Raw genomic sequence first — 25,167 nt, 5'->3', positions numbered from 1 at the left:
CAGCTGCAACAGCTGAGAGCCTTCACTGACAGTGGTAGCTTGGAGCTTGAGAGTCTTCCCCACCATCCGCAGCAGCTCTGAGCTCTGGGAGCTCCCCGCCACCCATGGCAGTGGATCAGAGCTCCAGGGGTCCCCTGCTATACATGGCAGCTGGGAACCTTGGCAGCGCATAGTGGCTGGGAGCTTCGGGGGATGCCCATGGTGCCTAGGAGCTCCAGGGGCCGCAGGCAGTGGCATCGAGTTCCAGGGGTCCCCCGCTGCGGCTCAGAGATCTGGATCCCCTCTTCCCCAGCCCATAGGGGCAGGGAGCTGCTGGCTGTCAGCTCTTGCCCCTCCTCTCCAACTGAAACAGAAAATGTCACGGAGGTCACAGGAAATCGCGGATTCTGTGAGTTCAGTGACCTAATCTTATCCTTACTGACAGCATATAAGGTATAGTAGATAGGATAGATATAGGCCATAAAGGGCCATAAAAGTGAAGACACGCAGTTATTCTTTGATGCAATGGCAAATGTGGAATTAACTGAAGGATGTAAAAAGGGCTGATGTACTCAAAGTGACATGCAAGAAAAATTATCTTTGCAGCAGCATTTTGAATGGCTTCTAATGGAGCAAGATGGGATGTGTCAAAGCTGAAGAATAAATAGGTTGTAATGAATCGTATCTATTTCAAAATGATTTTAATGAAAAAATTGAGGTTTATATATTTTTAATGCAATACTCTAAAAAGTAAGTTTGTTTGGGGCAATTTTTCATTATTTGAGATTTCACGAGAAGAATCTGACTGTAAAAGGTTTCATCCAAGTTCTCCAAATTTATCAGAACATTCTCCCACACTAAAAGCAGTTTGCTGCTTATGTTAAAAACTCTGAAAACTATTTTTCTCAAATTTATTTAAATACTATATGTAATAGAATATATTGTGTGTGTCAGTAGCTGAATTTTTATTAATCTTTAAATAGGGGTAATTCAATGAAATTTTGAAAAGTTTAAATCAGAAATGGTACCTGATCTAGATTTTTGAAGTAAGAACATGAAGTAACACATGAAGAGTATGAATGCCTTTTTTGTGCAAATCACATACAAATATGTGAAATATCTAAAAGCATAAGACAAAATCTGTGTGCAAGTGCTTTAACAAAGAGTGTTCAGAATTCTTTTTCTTTCGGCAAGACTATGAACAAGATATTTACAAATATAAGATGAGGCCAGATACTCAGCTGCTCTAAATTGCTGTAGCACCATGTATTCATTTAGCCCATATACTTTAACGTCTTTCAGCACAGATGAGATATGGCTGAGGTTGTAATGTCATACCCAATTTTGGCTTGAGATTTGGAATCAAAGCATGTGGAAAATGCAAGTGAAAGCGTTGAAGTAATGAAGTAAAAAACAAAAACATTTCCATTCTGGCCAGTTGTTCTCCAAGACAATGTCTTCTTCCTGAATAGAAAAAAATATATATTTTTAAAGTTACCTTAATAATATTTGCACCTATATTTCAGATAAGAATAGTTATTTCTGCTTCCAGTCCAAGTGGAGGTGTTTGGACACAATACTGGGTCTCATTCATAGGAAATAATAGGGGGCAAATTATATTAAGGGTTACATTTTAAAAACATTTGTAGTTTTGACAACACAAGTACTACTGGATCTAATCCTGCTGTCTTAATTTAGGCAAAACTGCTAATGATATCAATGGGACTTTTGCAAAGGATAAAAAAATTGTGCCTATTGTCATAGATGTTTGTCACTCACTAATTTCTGTATTACACGTGTTTAAGTCTATTGCCAATCATCAGCTGCAATTACCTATAGATATCACAGTAAAAATGGGACTTTTTTGAAGTAGGATGAAGTAGGATAGGGTAGTGGCTTTATACGCTAATTTCCATTCCATGCGTAATAGGCAGCATGGAAGCATAAATAAATTGACAGTCAAGGCTAGCAGAAATGATGAAGTACAAGAGGCAAGAAGCAATATGATTAGATACAAGAGCAGCTAAACAGGAAGAGGTTAAATAAGTAAGACATTTAATCTATTTTGCTCTAAAGCTTGGAAACACTCTCCAGGTTCTGTAAAAGGAAAGTGTTAGCTGGAAGGGCTTGGGGGTTTTGGTATTTTGCTCAATTGATTTAATAAAAACCCCACATTATATCACTTGAATAATTAGAACACTGTATTCAGTAAAAGCATCTGCAGCATCAATCAAGTAGTTCTAAAAACTCTAGATTTCTGCTCCAGATCAGATGTATTTATTTTCCCAAAAAGTAATCAGTAGGAAAAACAAAATTAACTGGCATCCTGGACATGGTGGACCATATTTGAAATAAGAGACTCATATGCAGCAATTTCAAGTGCTGATCTGGGTGCGCTCAAAGATGGAAACTGGACTATGAAAATTGAACATACACAAAAACATAAGCAGCAAATGACTGCTTAGCCTAGATGCATTGACTGCCAAACAAAAAAATCCATTTAGATACCACAGTGACAGAAGATATGTAAAATCATCACATAAATAGACATATAAAACATTAAGATGACATGATCAGATTTTGTATCAAAATGTGCTTTCATTTATATAGGAGATTGCATTGGATATTGCTATGCCTCTGATGCACTATATTAAATATAACTAAAAATAGTTGTTTTATCATAAGTATAGCTTTTTTACATCATGCTGTCTACTGTGCATCAATTAACACTATTAACCTATTCTATCTAGATATATGAATAGATATGACTTTTTACCTAGTGAAAAAGGAACAAATGCATCTTTCTTGATAAACTGCCCATTGCTGTCCAAAAACCGTTCAGGATAAAACACGTCTGGGTTACTCCAGTACTTTTCATCAAAGTGTACAGAATAGAGGTTTGTAATTACTGTAGTGCCTTCAGGGATAGAATAACCATGCACAACTGTATCCTTAGAAGTTGCATGGAAAATACCTAATGGAGCTATATTACAAAACCTTAAAACTTCATGTAGAACTGCCTCAGTGTAAGGCATTTTGCATTTCTCTTCCAAAGAAGGTGTTTTGTTTGGGCCCACGACTAAATCAATTTCTTTATGAACTTGTCCTGTTAGGGGGGGAAAAAAACTTTAGTTTCTTGTGCAATACTTTAAAATTCAAAGATAAGAAATAAATATATAAATAATTTTTTAAAGACTCTAAATGTCTTACTACTTAATACAGCACCTAATAAGCTAGTATGATAGATATTTTCAATGTTTAATTGTCTCATTCCACTCCTGAAAGTTTTTTCAAGCCTCAAAGAAATAGTAATGTCACAACAAACTGGGGCCATAATCTTACTTCCTATGTTTTTCTTTCTCAGTAAGTTCTTCCTCTCAAGGAGCTAATCAGAATTGGGATAACTAACATCACATTCTAGATAGCTAAGATGAAGTATATTAGATGCAACAAGAAAAAACACAAACACAAAAGAGCAGACCATGTATAGAAAAATTAGAATTAAGAGTTGCTTAATCTTTAATCTATCAAATTATCCCAAAATAGTACATAATATAGTTGTGTAAAACTACCTACTATTTTAAGAATCTTGAAATAGTTAGGCACATTATGGTAAAACTAAGAGGAAGAACTCTAGCTGGCTTCTGGATTTATTTATTTTTTACATTTTGGGAAATAAATTATTTCTCTTTCAAGCTTTTTTAAAAATGAAAAAATGTAACAGGATCCTTTAAATCAAGTCCACATTGAAAAAAATCATATAATAGTTTGCTCAACTGGGTAACAGCTCCTTTACTATTTTTTCCTGATGTATTTTATCAGTGGGTTTGCTAATGCTGTTAGACAGCCCCTATATCACATAAAATAGCAGTGATAAGCTTCAATGGCATCAATACAATATATCTAGACAATGGAGAACTATTACCTAATTCTTCAAATGAAACTAACCTCTTCCATCCCAAAGAAAGTGCATGAGATTAGATCAGACCAGAACTTAAGTGCATTTTGTATCTAATTGGTATTGTCAATGCATGTTGAGATCCTCACATGGAAAATAAATAAATGCAGGATATTAATATTATTTGCTGCTATGTAAAGAATCTGATCTTGGATCCTGAGCTTATTTTTCTCCCACATGCTAACAGAAGTTGAGATCATAGGAGAATTTTAAGGGGGTGGGGGAGGGATTGCTTTGTGTTATAACAATCCAGTGCCTCCTGAATAATCTGGGCGAGAGACAAAACTCCAAGAAGTGTCTAGTTTCTGTCCTCTTTTGGAAGATGATGTTTTGGGGAAGACCTAAGGTAGAGGGGAATAAGGATGTTTTTTGTTGTAAGGCCTGTAAACTGCTGGTAAGGTATGAATGATCCTGATATTAGGAGGAAATTAAAGGGGAGTAAATATAGTAGTTATGAAGGTCATTCTTAGCCTTGAATTTCTTCCCTTTCCTCTCATGCCATATACATACTTACAAACATATATTGCTATCCGCTGGATCATAGCTCTTGACAAGATATGGATATCTAAATGTGGAGTTTAGGAAACCCTTTTGATGAAAGAGAGGTCTCTCTAAAATGTATAAGATATTTTAACTGATGGCCACCATTGCAATAACAATCATAATTTCAGCAGAGTCTCCAAGATGTACAGTAGAGCATGGTTAAAACAGTTAAACAAATTTATGAAAAATAAACACCGAACAGAATTCTCGGCTGGTGTTAATGGATCCAGCTTCACTGAGGTCAAGGCAGCAGCACCCATTTACATGAGCAGAAAATTTGGCTCATCATATATATTATAGCAATTTTTCACACATTAATATTTGAACCACTTTTAATTGGCCTCTTCCCCTACGTATTAAAAAAGTCCTAATTCAAACTAAGCACCTACAAGGTTGTGATATGAAAAAAAAATTCTCAGAAGGTGTGTGAACCCACAGAAAAAGCTGACAAATGAAATTTAACATCCAAGCTTCTGCACAAAACATCAGTGGTGGTCATCTTTAAGAATACATGTTACCACTGTACTTCAGAAGTAAGCTAACAATGGTTATGTTTTAAAAAGCTCATATTGTCGTCCCCTCCCTCCCCCGCAAACAATCAACACATATAAGTGTATAGTACATAAACCTATTATGGATTGATGCACTTAAGGATTAAAAAATGGTTCAAAAACAGTTATCCAAAATCTGATTTACACTTTTTTGCTGATGCTTGTGTTCTTCTGCCAGAAAATATTCTGAGTCATCATATTGTTCATACTATACATAATAAAAGTAAATCTCTCCTTATTTAAAAAAAAGTTCAGTGAAGTATTTACAAAAAAACCCAACCTTAAAATATTATCCTTATGGTAACTTGACACCCATTTAGCCGCAGATAAAATAACAGCTTGTCTGCGTGCAATATATTTAAAAAGGGAGATGATGGAGTAATGCTCACAAGTTTTTATTTTTACTACAGATTAGCCAGAGCAACTCCAACATACCACCTTGAAAATGCACTCTAAATTCTCACCATAAAGGCTACAATATCAGTTCCTCAAAGATGACAGAATTTCTTACCTTGAATGTTTGGATAAAGAGCCATAAACAATACTGCCCATCTTAAAACATTTGTTGTGGTTTCTGTTCCAGCTATGATAAGTTCTCCAACAGTGAAAATTAAATTTTCAGTTGAATATGTAGACTCTGGATCATTTTCACTTTGATCCATTTCATCTAAATATGCATCTATGAAATGTTGAGGTGACTGAGGCCTCCTGTTTTTAGAGACACGCTCAATAAGTTCAAGCAGAAAGTTATAGACTTCAGCTGCATTCTTAAACAGCTGGTGGTGTTTTCCAAAGGGTAATAGGCCAATCCAGGGAAAAGAATTATACAGGAACACTGAAGCACTAGCAACTAATTCAACGTTTTCACTAAAAATCTCTATCATGTGCTGAAATTCATTGTCTTCATATGTAAAACGTTCTCCAAAAATAATCAAATTAGTAATGTTTGAGACTGCATTTGTTATCAAGTGTTTAAGATCAAAAGGTCTGCCTTTGTATGTATCTATGGCATCAAGAAAAAACATGGATTCTTCCAAAATTTTGTGTTCGAAGGACTTTTGACCATACCCAAAACAACGAAAGCTGCTTACAGCTAACTTGCGATGCTCTGTCCAGCCTCTACCATATTTGGAGTTCAATAAACCTGAAAATACATTTTCAAACAGTATTTTATGTACAGCTCTATATCCATATTCAACAGATAACAAAGCTATTAAAAATAGCAGTCCATGCTAAAAGTAAATTCACAAATACAGATGTCCCAGTGGCTTGCCTAGTGGTGATGGCCACTCCCATACAGGAAAGTCTCAGACATCTATTCCTTCACTAACATATATGGATATTATGACCCAGAACACTCCTGTATTCACATTCATTGTAATAATCTTTGTAGAAAATATGCCTTGTGAGGTATCATTTGAAAACAAATTACTTGCTGGTCAATAATATCATGGAGAAATGTATGTAGCAACATTATATGTAAAGTTATAAATTCCTCCTGTATCATGTTATTAGCAAATGTTCAAAAAAATGTTGTTAAACAGGTCTATCCTTAACAAAGGAACATGTATTTACCCCAGGTTACATGTAAGTAGTAAACAGGATCATCAAAACAGCAGGGAAAGGAGATGGCAGGAAACAGAACAATTTGTATTTCAGCAAACACAAGTGGGGGAAGAAAGAGATGGTGCTTCGTTCATCACCAAACTCCATGTTGTCTTCCTCACAGTTTAAATAAACTTTACTTTAAGGGATATCCTTCAGGATAATCCACTTCAGAGATTCAATGGACTACAAAAGAAAGGGTCAGAGAACCCCAAGTTGTCACTTTCACCTAAGACAACAAAGGCACCAGAGCCTCTGGAAGAGATTCTGATCAAGGACAGGGTAAGTCACCATTTTGCTAGAAGACTGAGAGTGAGAGAGGCCATCTTGAACAAAGCCTTCAACCAAAATTTGCTAAAATAAGTTTTAGATGTGTGTTTTCACTTTTATTTGCTTGTAACCATATCTAACTTTCTCTCTCATACTTCAACTCACTTAAAATCCTATATTCTTTTGTTAATAAACTTGTTTTACTATTAATCTAAACTAACAGTGCTGTGTTTGTACTAAAGTGTATGTCAGCTCCAGTTAATATAGCAAACTGGTGTGTTTTGTCTCCTTAAAGAAGCAAATGAACTATATTATTTCTCTGAACTACCCAGGAGAGGGTTGAACATTACAGAGCACATGATTTTGGGAAAATTCGGGACTGGGAGTTTGTGTGGGGTCACCCTGAAAATAGTAACTGGTAGAAATCAGAGCGGGGTTGTATCATCAGATTTGCTGAACCAGGGCTGTAAACCACACAGACACTCAGGGTGTGACCTGAATGATGATAGGCTGGTTGTGAGCAGCCCAGATTGGGAGCCACAACAGCAAATCATTGCAAGGCACCCAAGGTTGCAGGGCAGGTGATGACAACTCATTGATCTGGACTGTTGTAGCCCAGAATGTGATGTATTTATTAGCAATTCCCCCAAATCCTAACGAGTTATATACATCCCTGTGCAAAGATGGGATAATAGACACTCTGTCTCTAAGCCAAAAAAACAAAAAAAACAAAAAAAAACCTCCAGCAAAACACGAAAAAGGTTAATTGTTTTTTTCTCACAGTAATAAGTTGCATAGTGAATATGCCAATGAATAAAGGAGGACTTGGGGGGAGAAGATGAAGAACAGGGATCAATGACAGGCCAATGCAAAAGAACCCAAAAAACTGTACCACTTAGCAGTCACTAAAGTGCAAATTTAAAAAAAGGTATTTAGGCATTGCTCAGTGTTGCAATACATAACTAACATAGGAGCCTAAGTCTCATTTTCAAAATTGACTTAAGCACTTAGAAGCCTAATTACCATTGACTTCCAATGATAAATTTTTGTGGCTTTTTCCTGTACCTTCTTCAATTTTTCAACATCCTTTTAAAAATGTGAATAGCAGAACAGCGCACAGTATTCCGGTGTCGTTCTCACCTATGCCTTAAACCAGTAAAAATCACCCCTATTCCTTCTCACTACTCCCCTATTTATACATCCAAGAAACACATAAGCTCTTTTCAACACAGCAATATAATGGTTGGTTATTCTGTTGCTTGTCCACTATGATCCCCTAAAAATCTTTTCAGTCTCATTTCTTTCCAGATATAGTCCCTATTCTGTAGGTATGGCCCGCATTCCTTGTTCCTAGTCATATAACTTTAGATTTGGCTGTAATACAATACATGTATGAATGGGCCCAGAGCAAGCAATCCAGATTGCTCTGCTCTGTATGAGTTCTCTATGCTCATCATTTATTGTTCTGACAATCTTTGTGTCATCCACAAATTTTATCAGCAATGATTTCATACTTATTTCCAGATCATTGATGAAAATGTTGAATAGCATTGGGCTTATTACTGATCCCTGCGGAGCCCCACTAGAAACACCTCCATTTAGTTAGACAATTAGGCTTTCTTATTCACAACAATTTTGAGTCCTCTCAATTAGCCAGCTCTTAATCTGTTTAACATGTGGTCTATTGATACTGTACAGTGCTGTTTAATCAGAATTTCATACAATACTAAGTCAAACACCTTACAAAAATCTAAGTATGTTACATCTACGCAGTTAGCTTTATCAACCAAAGTTTTAATCTTAAAAAATGAAGTCAGGTTTGTTTGACAAAACCTATTTTTCCATAAAAATATGCGGATTGGCATTAATTATATTCCTTTCATCCTTAATTGAATACCATATCAGTTTTTCATTATTTTGCCTGGGATTGGTGTCAGGCTAACCAACCTATTGTTACCTGAATCAACCCACTTTCCCTTTATGGCACTACATTAGCAGTCTTTTGGAATTTCAATATTTATTAATATCTTAGCCAACTCTTTTAGGAATCTTGAGTGCAGTTACCTAGGCATGCTGATTTAAAAATGTTTATCCCTAGTAAGATATTTTTTAACATCCTCTTTAGTTCTTGATGGATTGGAAACAAATTCATCATCCTCATATGATTTGAGTACATCTTCCTTCTTTCCAAATACAAAACAGAAATATTTATTGAACACTTCTGCCTTCTCTGTGTCATTAAAAACGTCACCATCTCCATCTAGCAAGGGGTCTACAACATTGCTAGGGTATTTTTTTGTTGTTATTCCTCATGTACATTTAAAAAAAGACACCTACTTATTATCTTTAGCTCTGTCAGTCGTGGATTCTTCCCTGATGCCTTTAGCTTCCCATATCCATTATCCGCATTTCATAACTTCTAATTTATATGGATTGCTATTTTTTCCTTTTTCATGTATTACATATAATTTTCAATTGCTACCTTCATTTCACCATTGAGGATATGTGTCTTGAGATGGTTCTGGATACAGATCGGTGGCACTTTTATTTTCCCACCCTTACCTATGACACATTGTCAGGCACTTGGCTTCTTAATTATGCTATGGCAATTCATATTTTATCCAATATAAATTCTTTCTTATGTAATACAAAATGGGGTTGGGATTATGCTCTTATTTTTTATATGCTGACATACTTTTAGTGATGAGAGAATATTTAGAATTATTTCTTATGGACACAATGATTGACATAGTGACTTCCTCCCCTCCTTTTTTCATCAATTGATTTCTTCTAACATGATCTTTTATCTTACACACTGCTTGCCTCAGAGTAAATATTATACCAGTACTCCATAATCTGTACAGTCTAGCAATACATTTTCAGATTTACTTCAAAGTATTAGTTTTTAGAGTTCTGCATGGTTTGAAACCCAGTTATCTATGAGATGGTCTCTCTATCCATGTGATACTGCTCCAGTAGCTATCAAAGACACTCAAGTCGGAGATCTCTCAGTTTAAATGAGAAACTGATGATGGCAGGGCATCCTTCAAGAAGAGACCTCACTTGTCCACTAGTCTGCATTTGTTGACCCTTTGTGTTCACTACAAAGCCCATCTTTTCTTTTGGGTATCTAGGAGAAAGTGAGTTGATGGGACAAGAAATATTGCTTTAATGGTAAGATTATTATGTGAAGGCTAAATTTTATTATACTTCTAGGCAGTTCAATAGGTTTAAACTGAAAAACCTAAGAGTTTTAAACAGATAATGAATCATATAAAAATAAATAAATAAGCAAAGTGAACTCAGATGACAAAATGCTGAAGCCACAATAGTATAGCAGTAGCCTGTGGTGATTCTATAGTTAAGATTGAATTCTAACTTCCGTATAAGCTCCATTTTTCATACATTCATGTTCAGTATCATACCAAAGGTGAATTTTTTTTGTTTGTTTGTTTGTTTAATAACTTAGTGTATGTTTCTCTTAATCAGTTAGTGCAATATAAATATCCATGTCCATGATTTAGTTGTGCAATACTTTTAAAATAACCCACATTGTTTCATGGTGTGAATTCTATTCTATTCAGATTCTTTTATGTTCCTCATCAACACAGTACTCAAGTGCCTTCCAGAAGTGCACTGGGCAACGTGACTAGAGTGTATTCCGTGCAGTTCCTTCTTTCTTTCTTCCTCACTCCAAGGAGAAATTGTGTGAGTTTTTAAATAAACACTTTTAATATATTATACGTGCACTCTGTGTGTTTATATTAGCAAAAACAAAGTCAAAGAAGTATAGTTTGCACTTGGAATGAAAGATGATGAGGTCTATATGATGCCTCAGATTTGACAACTGTTCCCTTTACTCTTATTTTATCTATGCCCATTGCAGAATACGTACACAGCCATGCTTACAGGCCCAGTTGTCACAAAGTGGTATTTACCTTGTGGGAATTCCCTCAGGGAAGAACAACTTTAAATTCCAACTGAGCTACAAAGGAGTCTCACCTGTGAAGGCTGCCCCAGGAAAGCTGCTAAATCAGCACATCTCATGGCTAGTCTGGGCTAGTTTTGCCAAGTTGGAGCTCATAACCTCTAGGTAGAGTTAAATTTGAGGGTGGTTTGCATCACTACATCTCTGCTTCTGATGGATTTTGTGCTGCTGGATCCCAGAGTCCAGATCCTACATCTGGAGATTAATCTAGGGTATTACTTCTTCACCATTAGACAGCAGAGGATCCACAGTCAAAACTCTTGAGTTGTGAACAACCTGAGGAGCCTAAGGGCTTAAAAGACCCCATTTGTTCTTACCTCTCTTAATATATTGGGAAATGGATTCTACAAGAATTTAAAAGGTGAATTAAGAGATTCAAAATTCTGCCCTTGTTTTTCTCCAAAAGATCAGTTCATTTCTTAAGCATCTCTACGTTTATAACAGGCACAGGAAAAATTAATGAGCAAATTATACTTTGAATGACAAAGCATGAGAAGGTTTTTTGATTCCATTTGAATTGGGAAGGACAGCAACAGAGCTCTGAATGAAAGTGAAAATAGTCTACAGCCATGAAGATTTTAATGCAAGGTTCAACTGTATTTGAAATGAAAAGAAAAATGAATTGGCCTTATACTGCCTTCTTCACAGCTGAGATGAAACAAAAGCCCAGACGTCCAAAGAAAAGCAAAGATCAGCATTCTAAGAATTTTAGTCTGTATTTTGCAAGAATGTATATATGGTGTGTGTGTGTGTGCACACACATGAGTGTGTAAAATCTGTTTTAGTTACTCTTCTTACTACTTAAATATGTTAGTTAATGTTTGCCCCCACTTCACTTTGAAGGGAAGAGGGGAAGAATGGAAAAATTACCCAGTTAAGTGATCAGAAATTAGCATAAAAGAGCAAAATATGGAAGAGAGAAGCTATGTTGAGAGAGCTATCTGAACTTGAGTAATTAAACTCTGAGGGAAAATATTACTGAGTCCAAGATGCTGGAAATCAGCATTCCAACTCAATTCAGTGAATTGCTATTTCTTGTAAAATGTAGAATAATTCACTCGCATGGACTGTGACGTCTAATAATTTTTTTTGGTTATGGCAGTGTGATTATGCTAATTAGTAGTGTACTTTAAGAAACAACATTTGCACTAAAGTATCAATTGTTAAATGCTTGAAACCAGTTTAACAAACACCTACCTCACTATAAGGTGACAAACCAAGTGTGCATATAAAAATACAAGCAAACAGTATAAAAACAACTCCCTTTCTTGTTTGTTAGTCATAGAAGCTGAAAGGGGAAATTACTTATCCCACAGTTTTGATTCCCCAAATATATCACTCTGCCAAAATTCTTACTCTTGGGTCTTGTGCTTCCTAGCATAAAACAGGAGGTATTCCATAAGCACTAAGGCTTCTTTCTGTGTGTGTGTCTCTCTGAGGGTAGCAGTAGTGCATGAAGGTACATCTCACGCTATACTGGTGGTCACACATCATCCAGGACTCCACTGCCCTTGCAACTTTCCAGTTAGTTCCTGACTGAAAAGGAAGCAAACATTCCAAACTCTGAAGGAAGAGAGTGAGTATACCTTCAGTGAAGCAGAATTAAAAGGTTAATTAATCTTTCTTTTCTAAAGATACTACTGAGGTAAGGTTCTCACTCTTATGGAGGAAGTACTTTGAGGGATATTTCAAATGGTTAAAGAGTAAAAGTACTATTGTAAACAGATGCACAAACTATGTATATAATAATATCTAACTCTTATATAATACTTGTCATCAGTAGAGCTCAAAGTGCTTTACAAAGGAGGTCTGTATCAATATTACATATTATTGTTTATTATGTAAACTAGAAGCTTTCTTTCTAATAGGATAGAAGTAAGACTTCCCAAAGCATCAGCTTGACACTTCAAAAATGCAGCTAACACAAATAAGAGAACACAAAAGAATAAAACTCTAGCAACAGGACCAGGAGAGTTTGGATTTTCCTATTTGAGAAACAGGATATGCAGAATAGAGAGAATGAAAAGAGATTCCTCTATAGACTCCTAATCCAAGCTATAGTGCTTTGCATAATTATAGAGTGAGGGCCATCTAGGTGCTTTGCATAAGTCTGCGATAAAAACACTGCTGAAGCAGGCACTGCAGATCCAGCAGGATATTCAGATACTACCGTAATGAGTACTACTAAAATAATCTAGTTTCCTTAAAACTGGATTACCCTTGATATGGCCTTACAGTTTCAAGCCTGCTGGATAATAGCAATGTGAAAAACAGTTAGAAACATTTTGACACATTCATCTTAATGACAGCAGCTAACTGGTGTTAAAGGAAATAAAAAGTTAGGTGGACTTTTTAAGAATTTAGCCCACACCAGGTAGAAACCCAAAGACTTTTTAATGTTGAATGTGTGAAAAACGGCCTCTCTAGATAGGTATGCAGGGCTGGGAAAATGTTGACAGGATAATAGACTTATTAAGACAGGACTGTCACCACCTTGGAGAAGAATTTCAAATGGGTCTATAGAACCACCTTGTCCTTGTAGAAGTTGGAAGAAGGTCACTAAACCCTGAAGCTAATATACTTTATGAGCTGAAGTTATTGCCACCAGGAAAATCAGAGACTTGAGTTCACAGACACTGAGTGGCTCACACAGAGTCTACATCAGCCTCATAAGGATCATATTAACATCTCACAATTCAGGGAGCTTTTTAATGGGACATTTTAAAAGTGCCAAGCTCCATATAAAACTGATGACACTGGTCTACCTTTGACTAATTCATGATAGGTCAAAAGTGTTGCTAAATGTACCTGAATAGAGTTTGAGTTAGATACAGACAGGTAAAGAAGGTAGTTAAGTAGTTTTTGTGCAAGGCAAGTAAAGAAACATAGAACAGATGAAGCAAAGAGCTTTGGAGAATAATACATTCCATATCCTAGAGAGCCAACCTCTTAGGTAATGAGTGAAGGTTACAAAGAATGTCAATGTAAAATAGGTCTTGAAACAGAGATGCTAAAGTGCTAAGGCTAAGGACCCCAGAATGATGGGTGCTCAATCACCAAGCAAAAATAATGAACTACTTAACAGTAGGGGGGAAAAGTCTCAGATGAACTCTAAAGGTCTTCTAAGGCAGGGGTAGTTGACAGGCAGACCACGAGCCAAATCCGGATCACCAGACACTTTTGAATGGACCCCAAAATCTTTTGATTTACTTATTATTACCATTATTGTTATTTTTTTAAATTATTTTTTTCTGGAGTCTGAACCTTGACTATACCCTGACCAAGAAATTTGGACCTTGACAAAAAATAAATGATTATCTCTGCTCTAAGTCTTTTAGAGTTTGGAGACCAGCTTCCTATTGATCCTCCTGGATCCACATTGAAGAAAAACTCACAGAAAACAAATTTAACAATTAAAAAGGGCCAGACCTGCGTGGGAGGCAAGAATGGACACAACAGAAAAGATATTCAAACAAGATCAACACTGAGCAATTGAAAGAGTTGGAATGGCAGATGAAGAAGTGTAGCTTCTGCATGGACTTCTTTCACTGACCATTGTCAAAAAACAACTGACTGAAAAGTTCCAAAGTCAATAGTGACCTGAGTTGCGTGTGATCACCAGCAAGGAGGGAGATGATTCATGCTGCCACCTGCTACTGCTGACCATAGAAACCATAAACTTTAGGGCTTAAAGAATTCCATTTCTCTTTCCCAGACACTGTCTTTAGAAAAGTGTCAAATATTCTGGGATAAGAAATGAAAAGATTGGGAAAGTAATCTAAAGCAAGTATCCAATGTAATAAGAAAATATTATCTTCCCTTTTATGACTGCAGTACATACCTCCCATTTTTGTCAGCTTCTTGAACAAAGGAAGAGATGGTCTGTCTGCAAAAACTTCACTTTGATGAACCAAGCATTCTTTTACAGTATCATAACCATTCAGTACAATAGCAGATATACCTCCAAGATCAAGACTGAAAATCTTTGAAAAAAACAAATGAACAAAAGTGCACTTGTAAAATTAACCTCAAGTTAATTTCAAGAATAAGTAATGAAGACAATACTGAAAAAAGTAGAACAACTGAGCATCACTACAATAAACATTTTAACACTCCTTGGGGAATTCTGTGCAATGCAGAATTTGCTCAACCCCTCCCAGAATTGGTGCTGCAGAGATATTGGCCGCCACTAGGGGACGCTGCACCCACCAGATCCTGGGTCTCCAGCTTGCAAATACAGAACACTGCCGGGAGAGGAGGGGAGCTGGAGGGTTCCAGCAGCTGCAGTTCTCAGAACGTCCTGAAGGAAGGAGGTGGCGTGCAGGAAACTCCATAAAAGCCGGGGACCCAGCATCAAGCTGTTTCTCTCTCTCCGGGGGCTAGGGGGGTGCGGGGGGTCTGGGCTGAGGGCGTCCTGTGGCTGGGGGCAAGGTGTAGGGAGTGTGGGTATCTGATACAAGAGGGGCAGAATTTTCCCCCAAAATGTGCACAGCTGGCACATGACACATCCAGATTGAGGCACCCAACAAAAGCATAACAGAGAAACAGTAACTAGGTTGTACTAGGGGTTTCTTTAATTCTACTCCTGGGGGAATATTTTCTGTTGCCTGTATTGTTACAGATATATGGATATTTTGAAATAAATTCTCAATATAATTGAAACTGATGTGATTATATTGTGTTATTTTGCAAATAAAATATGTAGAATTTTATTGTGCACAAAACCTTTAATTTTTTGGCATAAAATTCCTCCAAGAGTATGTTAAGCTGTTTCCAGATTGCAAGCATAAACATTGTTTGGTATAATCTTTTCTCCTCTAAACTTCAGATTGTAAATTCTTTAAGGTTGGACCCATGTCTCTGTATTTTTGAACAGTGCCAACCACAATTCAGCCCTAATTCTGACTGATGCTTTTGAACACTACTGCAATATAATAATATTCTTAGAAAGATATTGAATTGACAGTGCTCTGAATGCCTCTGTTTATTATTAGCATTATTTATTCACAGAACAGGTGTGCAGTGCAAGCTTCCCTAAACTACCTCCTACTCTGATTTGCAGGGACCATCTCTACAAGTGAGAAGAATGCTTATTTAACCTTTGGTCTCCCTCTGTTGAAATTGTCAAAGGTGCCAACTGCGATAGAAAAGTTTGGCTATGGACAACTATACACTAGTAGTGGACTGAACACTAGCTCATTCCACATTGACCACCAAAGATCCATCAAATGATGCAGCCACAACAGCTGTGTTAACCAAGGTAACCATCAAATTATGAGATGGTTCATCTAGTCCTGTTTCCTGTCTTTGAAATTGGCTGCCAACTCATTTCATATAGACCCCTAAAGAATCATCAAATGATGACACCCATGACAACAGCCAACATCTAGCCCAGTACCTGTCTCCAAAAGTGGCCTGGATGCTTCAGAGGAACATGCAATAAACCCTGTTGAAGGCAGACGTGGGATGTGCCCCAGATTAATGTCTTGTCCTAACTGCTAATAAAGATTAACTTAACCCCTGAAGCATGAGGTTTTATATTACTTACAAAACTTTTTTTTAGCATTATTACTGGATATTCTTATTACCCATATTGACAGTCCAATCTCTCTTTAAATCTTGCTAAGCTCTTGGCCTCCATTACAACCTGTCGCAAAAAATTTCAGAATCTAATTATGCCCTATTTGAAACAATATTTCCATTTATCAGTTTTAAATTTGCAGCCTTTCAATTTCTTTTGATTTCCCCCTTGTTTTTGTTTTATGAGACAGAGAGAACAGAAACTCTTAATGAACTTTCTCTATACCATTCATCATTTTGCATACTTTTACCAAGTTCACTCTTATTTTCTTTCTAAAGTATACAATCCCAGTCTTTTCAATCTCTCTTCAAAAGAGTTTTTTCAGGCCCTTAATCATCATCATTTCCCTTCTCTGAGTCCCCCATAATTCTGTAGAATCCCTTCTGCATACAGTAGTGGTTCTCAGACTTATTTGATCACATCCCCCATTCTTTGTGCCTGTAGTAGTTTATGCCCACCCACACAAGTACATATACTGATAAAAAAATCAACATGTAACTCTCACTAAATATTAAAATAGTAAGGCATTGATTCAAACAGCGCCAACAATCCATTGTAATAAGAGCAAAAACAAACCTGTGATTGTGGTCAATGCTTACAATTACCTTATTTTTTATACACTTGAAAATTTCTGATTCCTCTCAGACCAATAAGCCATATGACAAACCAAAGTTTCTATTAATCTCTGAGATCAATAACCGGTCTAGAGCAATCACTATTCAAAGACGGAATCTGGGAGTTATATATGCTCAGTACTTCTGTCAAAGTCAAGCTCCAATGAGTTTGTACTACTAAATAAATCTTTGCACATTTCCCAGTTCCTAAATAGCTTCTCAGGGCCAATACTGTGGTCCACAGTTACTGGCTTCTGAAACCCAACTTTCTTACTAGTTAAGCAAGCGTTTCCACAGTTATTGGCACTAGATGCCTGCATATCAACAGACCATAAAATTGTTACTAGCATTGAAACATTTTTAAAATAACAAATATTGAAAAAATTAAAATAAAGCTTTAATGTCATTAACTTATAAATCAACAGACTGTCGGCTTCAATGTAATGTACTTTTAAGGTACTATAAAGCTGAGTTTTCAGCAAACATTGTTGACCAAAGAAACAACCAAATGGAAGACAGTTTTGGAAAAAAATGCCTTCAGTGAAACTGCCACTATATTCAAGTGCTGCTATTTGTCATAATTTGCTTCTCTTAAATAAGAATATACCCTTTTGTGCCTCCATGATTTGTGCATATGAAAAGGTGGCCTAGCCATCTCTGGGGCAGTATCTCCTTCCTTCTCCCCACTACTGAGTCTGGGGATCAGTGAGTAGGAAGCAGATGGAGTGATCAGGCCAACAGATAGGTCACCAAGGCTGTATTGACTTTCTGTACACTGTGCTGGGGACTTCCTCTTTAAAGAGTGTCCCCAGGCCACACCTGCAGCTCATCATCTCATGTCTCAATTACAGCAACATCCTGCTCTCTGGCCTTGACAAATGCAATTTTGCCCTCCTCATATCCTTTCAGAATGCTACTGCAAAGATCATTTTCCTAGCCCATCACTTTGGCCACGTCACCTTGGTCTCTGAAACCTTCCCCTTGTTCCCCCTTCACTTTTGCATCAAACATAAACTGCTTGTACTCACTTTCAAGGCCTTTCACAGACAATTCCCATCATGGAATCATAGAAATGTAGGACTGGAAGGGACCTCAATAGGTAATCTTGTCCAGTTCTTTGCACTCAAGGACTTTTCAGGACTAAGGAATAATGAGACTATTCCTGACAGGTGTTTGTCTAACCTATTCTTAAAAACATCTAATGACAGAAATGCGACAACCTTGATAGGCAATTTGTTGCAGTGCTTATATACCCTGACAGTTAGGAACCTTTTCGTAATGTCCAGCCTTACAGCAACTTAAGCCCATTGCTTCTTGTCCTATCCTCAGAGGTTAACAAGAACAATTTTTCACTTTCCTCCTTGCAACAACCTTTTATGTTCTTGAAAACTGTTCTGTCCCCACTCCATCTTCTCTTCTCCAGACTAAACAAACCCAATTTTTTCAGGTCATGTTTTCAATACCTTTAATCATTTTTGTTGCTCTTCTCTAGATTGTCTCCAATTTGTCCACATCATTCCTGAAACGTGGCACACAGAAGTGGACACAATACTCTAGCTGAGGCCTTTTCAATACGGAGTAGAGTGGAAGAATTACTTCTCATGTCTTGCTTACAACTCTCCTGTTAATACATCCCAGAATAACGTTTGATTTTTTTTGCAACAGTGTTACACTGTTGACTCATATTTAGCTTGTGATCCACTCTAACCCCCAGATCCATTTTCACAGTACTCCTTCCTAAGCAGTCATTTCCCATTTGTTATGTGTGCAATTGATTGTTCCTTCTTAAGTAGTGTACTTTGCATTTGTCCTTATTGAATTTCATCCTATTTATGTCAGACCATTTCTCCAATTTGTACAGATCATTTTGAATTTTAATCCTATTCTCCAAAGTACTTTCAACCTCTCCCAGTTTGGGATTGCCTGCAAACTTTGTAAGTGTACTCTCTATGCCATTATCTAAATCACTGATAAAGATATTGAACAGAACCAGACCCAGGATCAATTCCTGCGGGACCCACTCGATATGCCCTTCCAGCTTGACTGTGAATCACTGATAACTACTCTCTGAGAACTGTTTTCCAGCCAATTATGCCCCCACCTTATAGTAACTCCATCTAGGTTTTATCTCCCTCGTTTGATTATGAGGTCATGAGAAACAGTATCAAAAGCCTTACTAAAGTCAAGATATATTACAACTACCACTTTCCCTCACCCACAAGACTTGATACCCTGTCAAAGAAAGCTATTAGGTTGGTTTGACATGATTTGTTCTTAACAAATCCATATTGATTGTTATTTATTGTTATTATCTCCTAGGCGTTTGCAAATTGATGATTGCTTGATTATTTGCTCTATTATCTTTCTGGGTACTGAAGTTAAGCTGCCTGATCTGTAATTCCCTGGGTTATCCTTATCTCCCTTTTTATATATTGGCATTATATTTGTTCTCTTCCAATCCTCTGGAATCTCTCCATCTTCCAAGAGTTTTCAAAGATAACTGTCAATGGCTCAGATATCTCCTCAGTCAGCTCCCTAAGTATTCTAGAATGTATTTCATCAGAACCTGCCAACTAGAAGACATCAAACTTGTTTAATAATTTTTAACTTATTCTTTCCCTTTTTTAGCCTCAGATCCTACCTCCTCATTTTCATTGGCGTTCACCATATTAAATGTCCAATTGCTACTAATCTTTCAGGTGAAAATTGGAACAAAAATGTCATTTAGTACTTCTGCCATTTTCACATTTTCTGTTATTGTCTTTCTCCCCTCATTGTGCAATGGCTCGAGCCTGTCCATGGTCTTTCTCTTGCTTCTAATGTATTTGTAGAATGTTTTTTTGTTACCCTTTATGTCCCGGGCTAGTTTAATCTCATTTTGTGCCCTGGCCTTTTTATTTTTGTCTCTACATGCTTGTGTTGTTTGGTTATATTCATCCTTCGTAACTGGACCTAGTTTCAACTTTTTGTAGGACTCTTTTTGGAGTTTCAGATCGTTGAAGATCTCCTGGTTAAGCCAGGGTGGTCTCTTGTCATGTTTCCTATTTTTTCCTATGCAATGGGATAGTTTACTTTTGTGCACTTAATGTTTCTTTGAAAAACTGCCAATTCTCTCCACCTGTTTTTCTCTTAAACTTGCTTCCCATGGGATCTTACCTACCAACTCCCTGAGTTTGCTAAATACGATCTCATAACTCTCAGTCACTATTAAGATGTCAATGCTTGCCTCTGTTCAGCCCATAATGCTCGCCTCCACTGCCCACTTCCTAAATTTTCAAACAAGAACCTTTCTGCATTCTCCCATGCTAACCCACATGCTTGAGAGGTGCTCCCCTATACCTCCATAAAACAACCTCATTATCCACTTTCAAATCCTTCCTCAAGACTCTCCTTTGCAGTGATGCCTACCAAGAACATGACAATGCTGTTGGTGTGCTGGGACTACTCCCTATCATGCTGAACATTGTTTACTTGTACTCCCCTCTCTCTATATTTCCATCTGTTGTCTCTGGTCTTGTGCTTAGAATGTAAGCTCCTTGGGGCGTAGGATCATCTTTTTGTTCTGTGTTGGTACAGTGCCTAGCACAATGGGGTCCTGGTCCTTGACAAGGGTTTCTAGGCACTATGGTAATACAAATAATAAACAATACTATTGTCAGGGAATTAGGGACATTACAGCATACCCTCCCCATTAGAACACTCCCCTCAGGACACAGCATTGCAAGGATTCACCCTCTACAGTGCCTCCCTGTGTCCTGGTTCCTCCAGCCAGCCCCGCTCTCAGTCCAGACCCCTTCCACGTTTAACAGAACTGGGGACATTGCACAAAACAATGGACTGCCTGGGATGATTTGTTCTCAAAAGACTTTCTTACATCTCCTAGAAAGGGGAACCATGGAGAGACCTGGCTGGAGGCCAAGTCACAAAGAGGAGGCTGCAGTTCCTAGAGCGAGAAGGGTCTGCAGAACGAGAGTATGACTGGAAAGAGACTGCCAGAGGAGTACGCAAAGCATGTCAAGAGCTAATCCCCAGAGCAACCAGGTGCCACTAGCGGTGAGTGTACCCCATGACACACTTCTTGGGAGTTTTATGCTGATTTCATGGGTTTTATGTTCAGGCTTTGTCCTTGGGTTCATCAGAATTTGGTGTGCCAGGACGTGACTGGCAGGGAGGAGAACAGTGTCATAGTGCTCCAAGAGGTTCTTGGATATCCAGAATAATCGTGAGGCAAGATTGGCTGCTACTGGTATATCAGCAGGGTGCACTGGAGTCTCTACCTGTGGTAGAGGATATCAGGAAGATCTCTGGAATCTATACATAGGTTTTCATGTATTCACTATGGTTTTAACAGATTAACATGATAAATCTGATCTTGCAGCTTGCCAACTTGCAAGATGACCTATTTGGCCAAAAGATTAATTTCCATACTAGGGAGTAGTAACAGGACATGATCCCTAGGCTAATAAACCATCTCCTGAGACCCTTTACTTGTAGTGTCAGACCTCAGTGTGCTGGGCTCACAGGAAATTTTCTTGGGCAAATCATCTCATGAGATCAAGGCATTCCTGCATCCACATGACATAATGTAGTACATTTTGGGAGTGGGATGGTTATTCTTCCCAGGTTTCTCTATGAATAGGGAAGTTCTGCTGTACCATCTTGTGAATAATGAATGTCTCCACATGTGGCACTGAGATATTCTATTGCATGCATCAAAAAATCATGCACCATATCACATGAAACTAAGGTCTCAATGCCCTATGCTGTAGTTTACACATCATGTTTAGCAGTGGCTTCAGTGCCCAGCCATGAGCCATCCTGCACCATGTTTAGTGTTGGATTAGATGGCCTCCAGCAAGATGTGCTGTGTTTGATTACAGTATTAATGTCTGAGGGGAAAAAAATTGCTGTGCCATAAGTAGCAGAAGTATCTACACATCTCAAAGTTGATTACTTTGCTGTGAATCATGGCATTCTAGACACTCTCTACCCCATAGATAGATATGTCACACTGTAAAGAGTGGCATTTGACACCTCCAGTCCTCCCATAGAGGTGTCCTATTTCATAAATAGCAGAGATTGTGACTTCCCCTCAGAGGCATTCCGCACCATGAATAGTGGTGCTCTCGACACCCTTGAGAGAGACATACTATGTGATAAATAGCAGTGCTCTTGACACAACTTGGACAGGCGTTCTGTGCCATGAATAAGGACATCTGTGCATTAACATATGAATGGTCAGACTGGGTCAGACCAATGGTCCATCTAGCCAAATATCCTGTCTTCTGACACTGGCCACTGCCAGATGCTTCAGAGGAAAGAGACATTGAGAGCATGGGGTTGCATCCCTGACCTTCTTGGCTAATAGCTATTGATGGACCTATCCTTCATGAACTTATCTAGTTCTTTTTAAACTCCATTATTTTTGGCCTTTCTAACATTCCCAGCAATGAGTTCCACATGTTGACTGTGCTTTGTTTTAAACCTGCTATTAATTTCATTGGGTGACCCCTGGTTCTTGTGTTATGTGAAGAAATAAACAACATTTTCTCCACACTAGTCATGATCTTATAGACCTCTATCATATCCCCTCTTAGACGTCTTTTTTCCAATCTGAAAAGTCCCAGGCTTGTTAATCTCTCTTGGTACGGAAGCTGTTTTCCATACCCTTAATATTTTTTGCTGCCCTTCTCTGAACCTTTTCCAATTCTAATATCTCTCTTATGAGATGGGGTGACCAGAATTGCACAGTGTTCAAGGTGTGGGCATACCATGGATTTATATAGTGCCATTACGATATTTTCTGTCTTATTATCTATTCCTTTCCATCTATTTCTTTCCAGAGTTCCACATTCTGTTAGCATTTTTGACTGCAGCTGCACATTGACCAGATGTTTTCAGAGAAATATCCACAGTGACCTCCAGATCTCTTTCTTGAGTGGTAACAGCTAAATTAGATCTCATCGTTTTGTATGTATATTTAGGATTATGTTTTCCAATGTGCATGCCTTTGCATTTATCAACACTGAATTTCATCTGCCATTTTGTTGCCTAGTTAACCTGTTTTGTTAAATCCCTTGGTAATTCTTCACAGTTAGCTTTAGACTTAACTTTATCTTGTGTAATTTTGTATTTTCTGCAAACTTTGCCACCTCACTGATTTATCCCTTATTCCAGGTCATTTGTGAATATGTTGAACAGCATTGGACCCAGGATAGATCCTTGGGGATTCCACTATTTATCTTGCTCCAATCTGAAAACTGACCATTTATTCACACCCTCTGTTTTCTGTCTTTTTAACCAGTTTCTGATCCATGAGAGAACCTTCCCTCTTATCTCATGACTACTTACTTTGCTTAAGAGCCTTTGGTGAGAGTCCTTGTCAAAGGCTTTCTGAAAGTCAAAGTACAGTATATCCACTGGATCACCCTTGTCCATGTTTCTTGATCTCCTCAAAGAATCCTAATAGATTGGTGAAGCATGATTTCCCTTTAGAAAAAGCTGTGTTGACTCTTCCCCAACAAATTGTGTTAGTCTGTGTGTCTGATAATGCTGTTCTTTACTATAGTTTTAACCAATCTGAAGTTAGGCTTACCAGCCTATAATTGCCAGGATCGCCTCTGGAGCATTTTTTAACAAATTGGTGTCACATTAGATATCTTCCAGTCATCTGGTACAGAAGCTGATTTAAATGATAGGTTACGTACCACAGTTAGTAGTTCTGCAATTTCATACTTGAGTTCCTTGGGTGAATACCATCTGGCCCTGGTAACTTATTACTGTTTAATTTATTGTGAATTGTGAATAGTGGCGTTTTTGACAGCCCCTGAGTGTGTTCTGCACTGTGGATAGTGGTGCTCTCACCACTATAGAACAGTCCTGACCCATGAATAATGGCATTCTTAACACCACCTCATGGGGAGGGGCATCCCGAATCCTCAATAGTGGCACTGTTGCCATAGTGGGGCATCCTGAGCAATGAACGGTGGTGCTCTCAACACCCTCAGGAGGCTGTCTTGCACCAGGTTCTAGAGGTGGGTCACCCTTGGTGCCAACTTCAAGGGAACGCTGTACTACTCAACTTTTTAGTTTCTTTGTTAATTGTCTTGCCTTTTCCCCCTTCCTCTGCTGACTGCCTGGCTGTGCATTTGTTTGTTTTCTGATTCCTCCACTAACATTTTTTCACCCTGGCTGGCAAAAAAGCTAGGGCCATTCCTAGTCCTGAGCTCTGAACAGTGCTGCTCTTGACACCACCCGGAGGGCACTGTGTGCCACAAGTATGCAGCTCTTGACACCCCCCAGTGTGCCAAAGCAGTGCCACAGCAGACATGGCCCTGGGACGGGGCACCCTACCTGGTGAACAGCAGCACCAGGGACGTGCCCCAGGGATGGGGCGTCCTGCACCGTGACTAGCAGTGCCACAGATGCGTCCCTGGGAGGGGGCGTCCTGCATGGTGACTAGTCCCAGCTGGGGCATCCTGCTTGGTGAATAGCAGCACCATGGACGTGCCCTGGGGATGGGGCGTCCTGCACGGTGACGAGCAGTGCCACGGACACAAGCCCCTGCGACGGGGCGTCCTGCACCGTGCATGGTGTCGTCCTGTGCGCCGTGCAGTGCACCTAGCTCTCGGCTGAGGCGGGGAGGGGGCGGGGGGGGGGGAGATTGTCCCCCCTGCCTCGCGCCCCAGGCTGGTAGCCGGCGAGGAGGTGCTGAAATACCTGGCCGTGGACTTGGCTCTGCCTCCTCATATAGACGTGCGGCTGCTCCGCGGCCAGCGAGTGGATGTTGCCGATGAGCGGTAGCCCCCGGGGCCCAGGCGGGAAGCCGGGCGGCGGCCTCTGCTTGAGCAGCTGCCTCACCACCAGCGCAAGGACGAGGAGCAGGAGCGCGCCACTGCCCGCCGCCGTGAACACCTGGCCCTGCGACCACATCCCCCACCCCACCCCAGACTCCGCCGCTGCCCCCGCCAGCGCCCGACTCCGGACTCCCTTTTCCCTGGCCCCGCCCCTTCACTCAGCCACGTGGGCTCTGCCTTCCCTCGACCGCCCGGATTGGCCGACAGCCGGGCTATGCAAGA

The 25,167-nt window shown here is 38.8% G+C and overlaps 2 protein-coding genes across 2 annotated transcripts in view; both read right to left on the bottom strand.

The window, feature by feature from the left end:
- The window catches only part of PSMA1 (proteasome 20S subunit alpha 1), a 505,652-nt gene that overhangs the window by 317,450 nt on the left and 163,035 nt on the right, over positions 1-25,167 (bottom strand). The window lies entirely within an intron of this gene.
- Positions 1,194-25,021, bottom strand: CYP2R1 (cytochrome P450 family 2 subfamily R member 1). Its single transcript, XM_067540406.1, has 5 exons — positions 24,809-25,021; positions 14,736-14,877; positions 5,543-6,175; positions 2,756-3,085; positions 1,194-1,443 (listed from the first exon to the last, which is right to left on the bottom strand). The coding sequence occupies exons 1-5, from the start codon at positions 25,019-25,021 to the stop codon at positions 1,268-1,270; spliced, it is 1,494 nt and encodes a 497-aa protein (XP_067396507.1). The 3' UTR covers positions 1,194-1,267.

The sequence above is a fragment of the Emydura macquarii genome, unplaced genomic scaffold (genome assembly GCF_026122565.2).
Source record: "Emydura macquarii macquarii isolate MOO-44397 ecotype Brisbane River unplaced genomic scaffold, CSIRO-AGI_Emac_v2 contig_587, whole genome shotgun sequence".
NCBI lineage: Eukaryota > Metazoa > Chordata > Testudines > Chelidae > Emydura > Emydura macquarii.
This window is presented reverse-complemented; position numbering and strand designations above follow the sequence as displayed.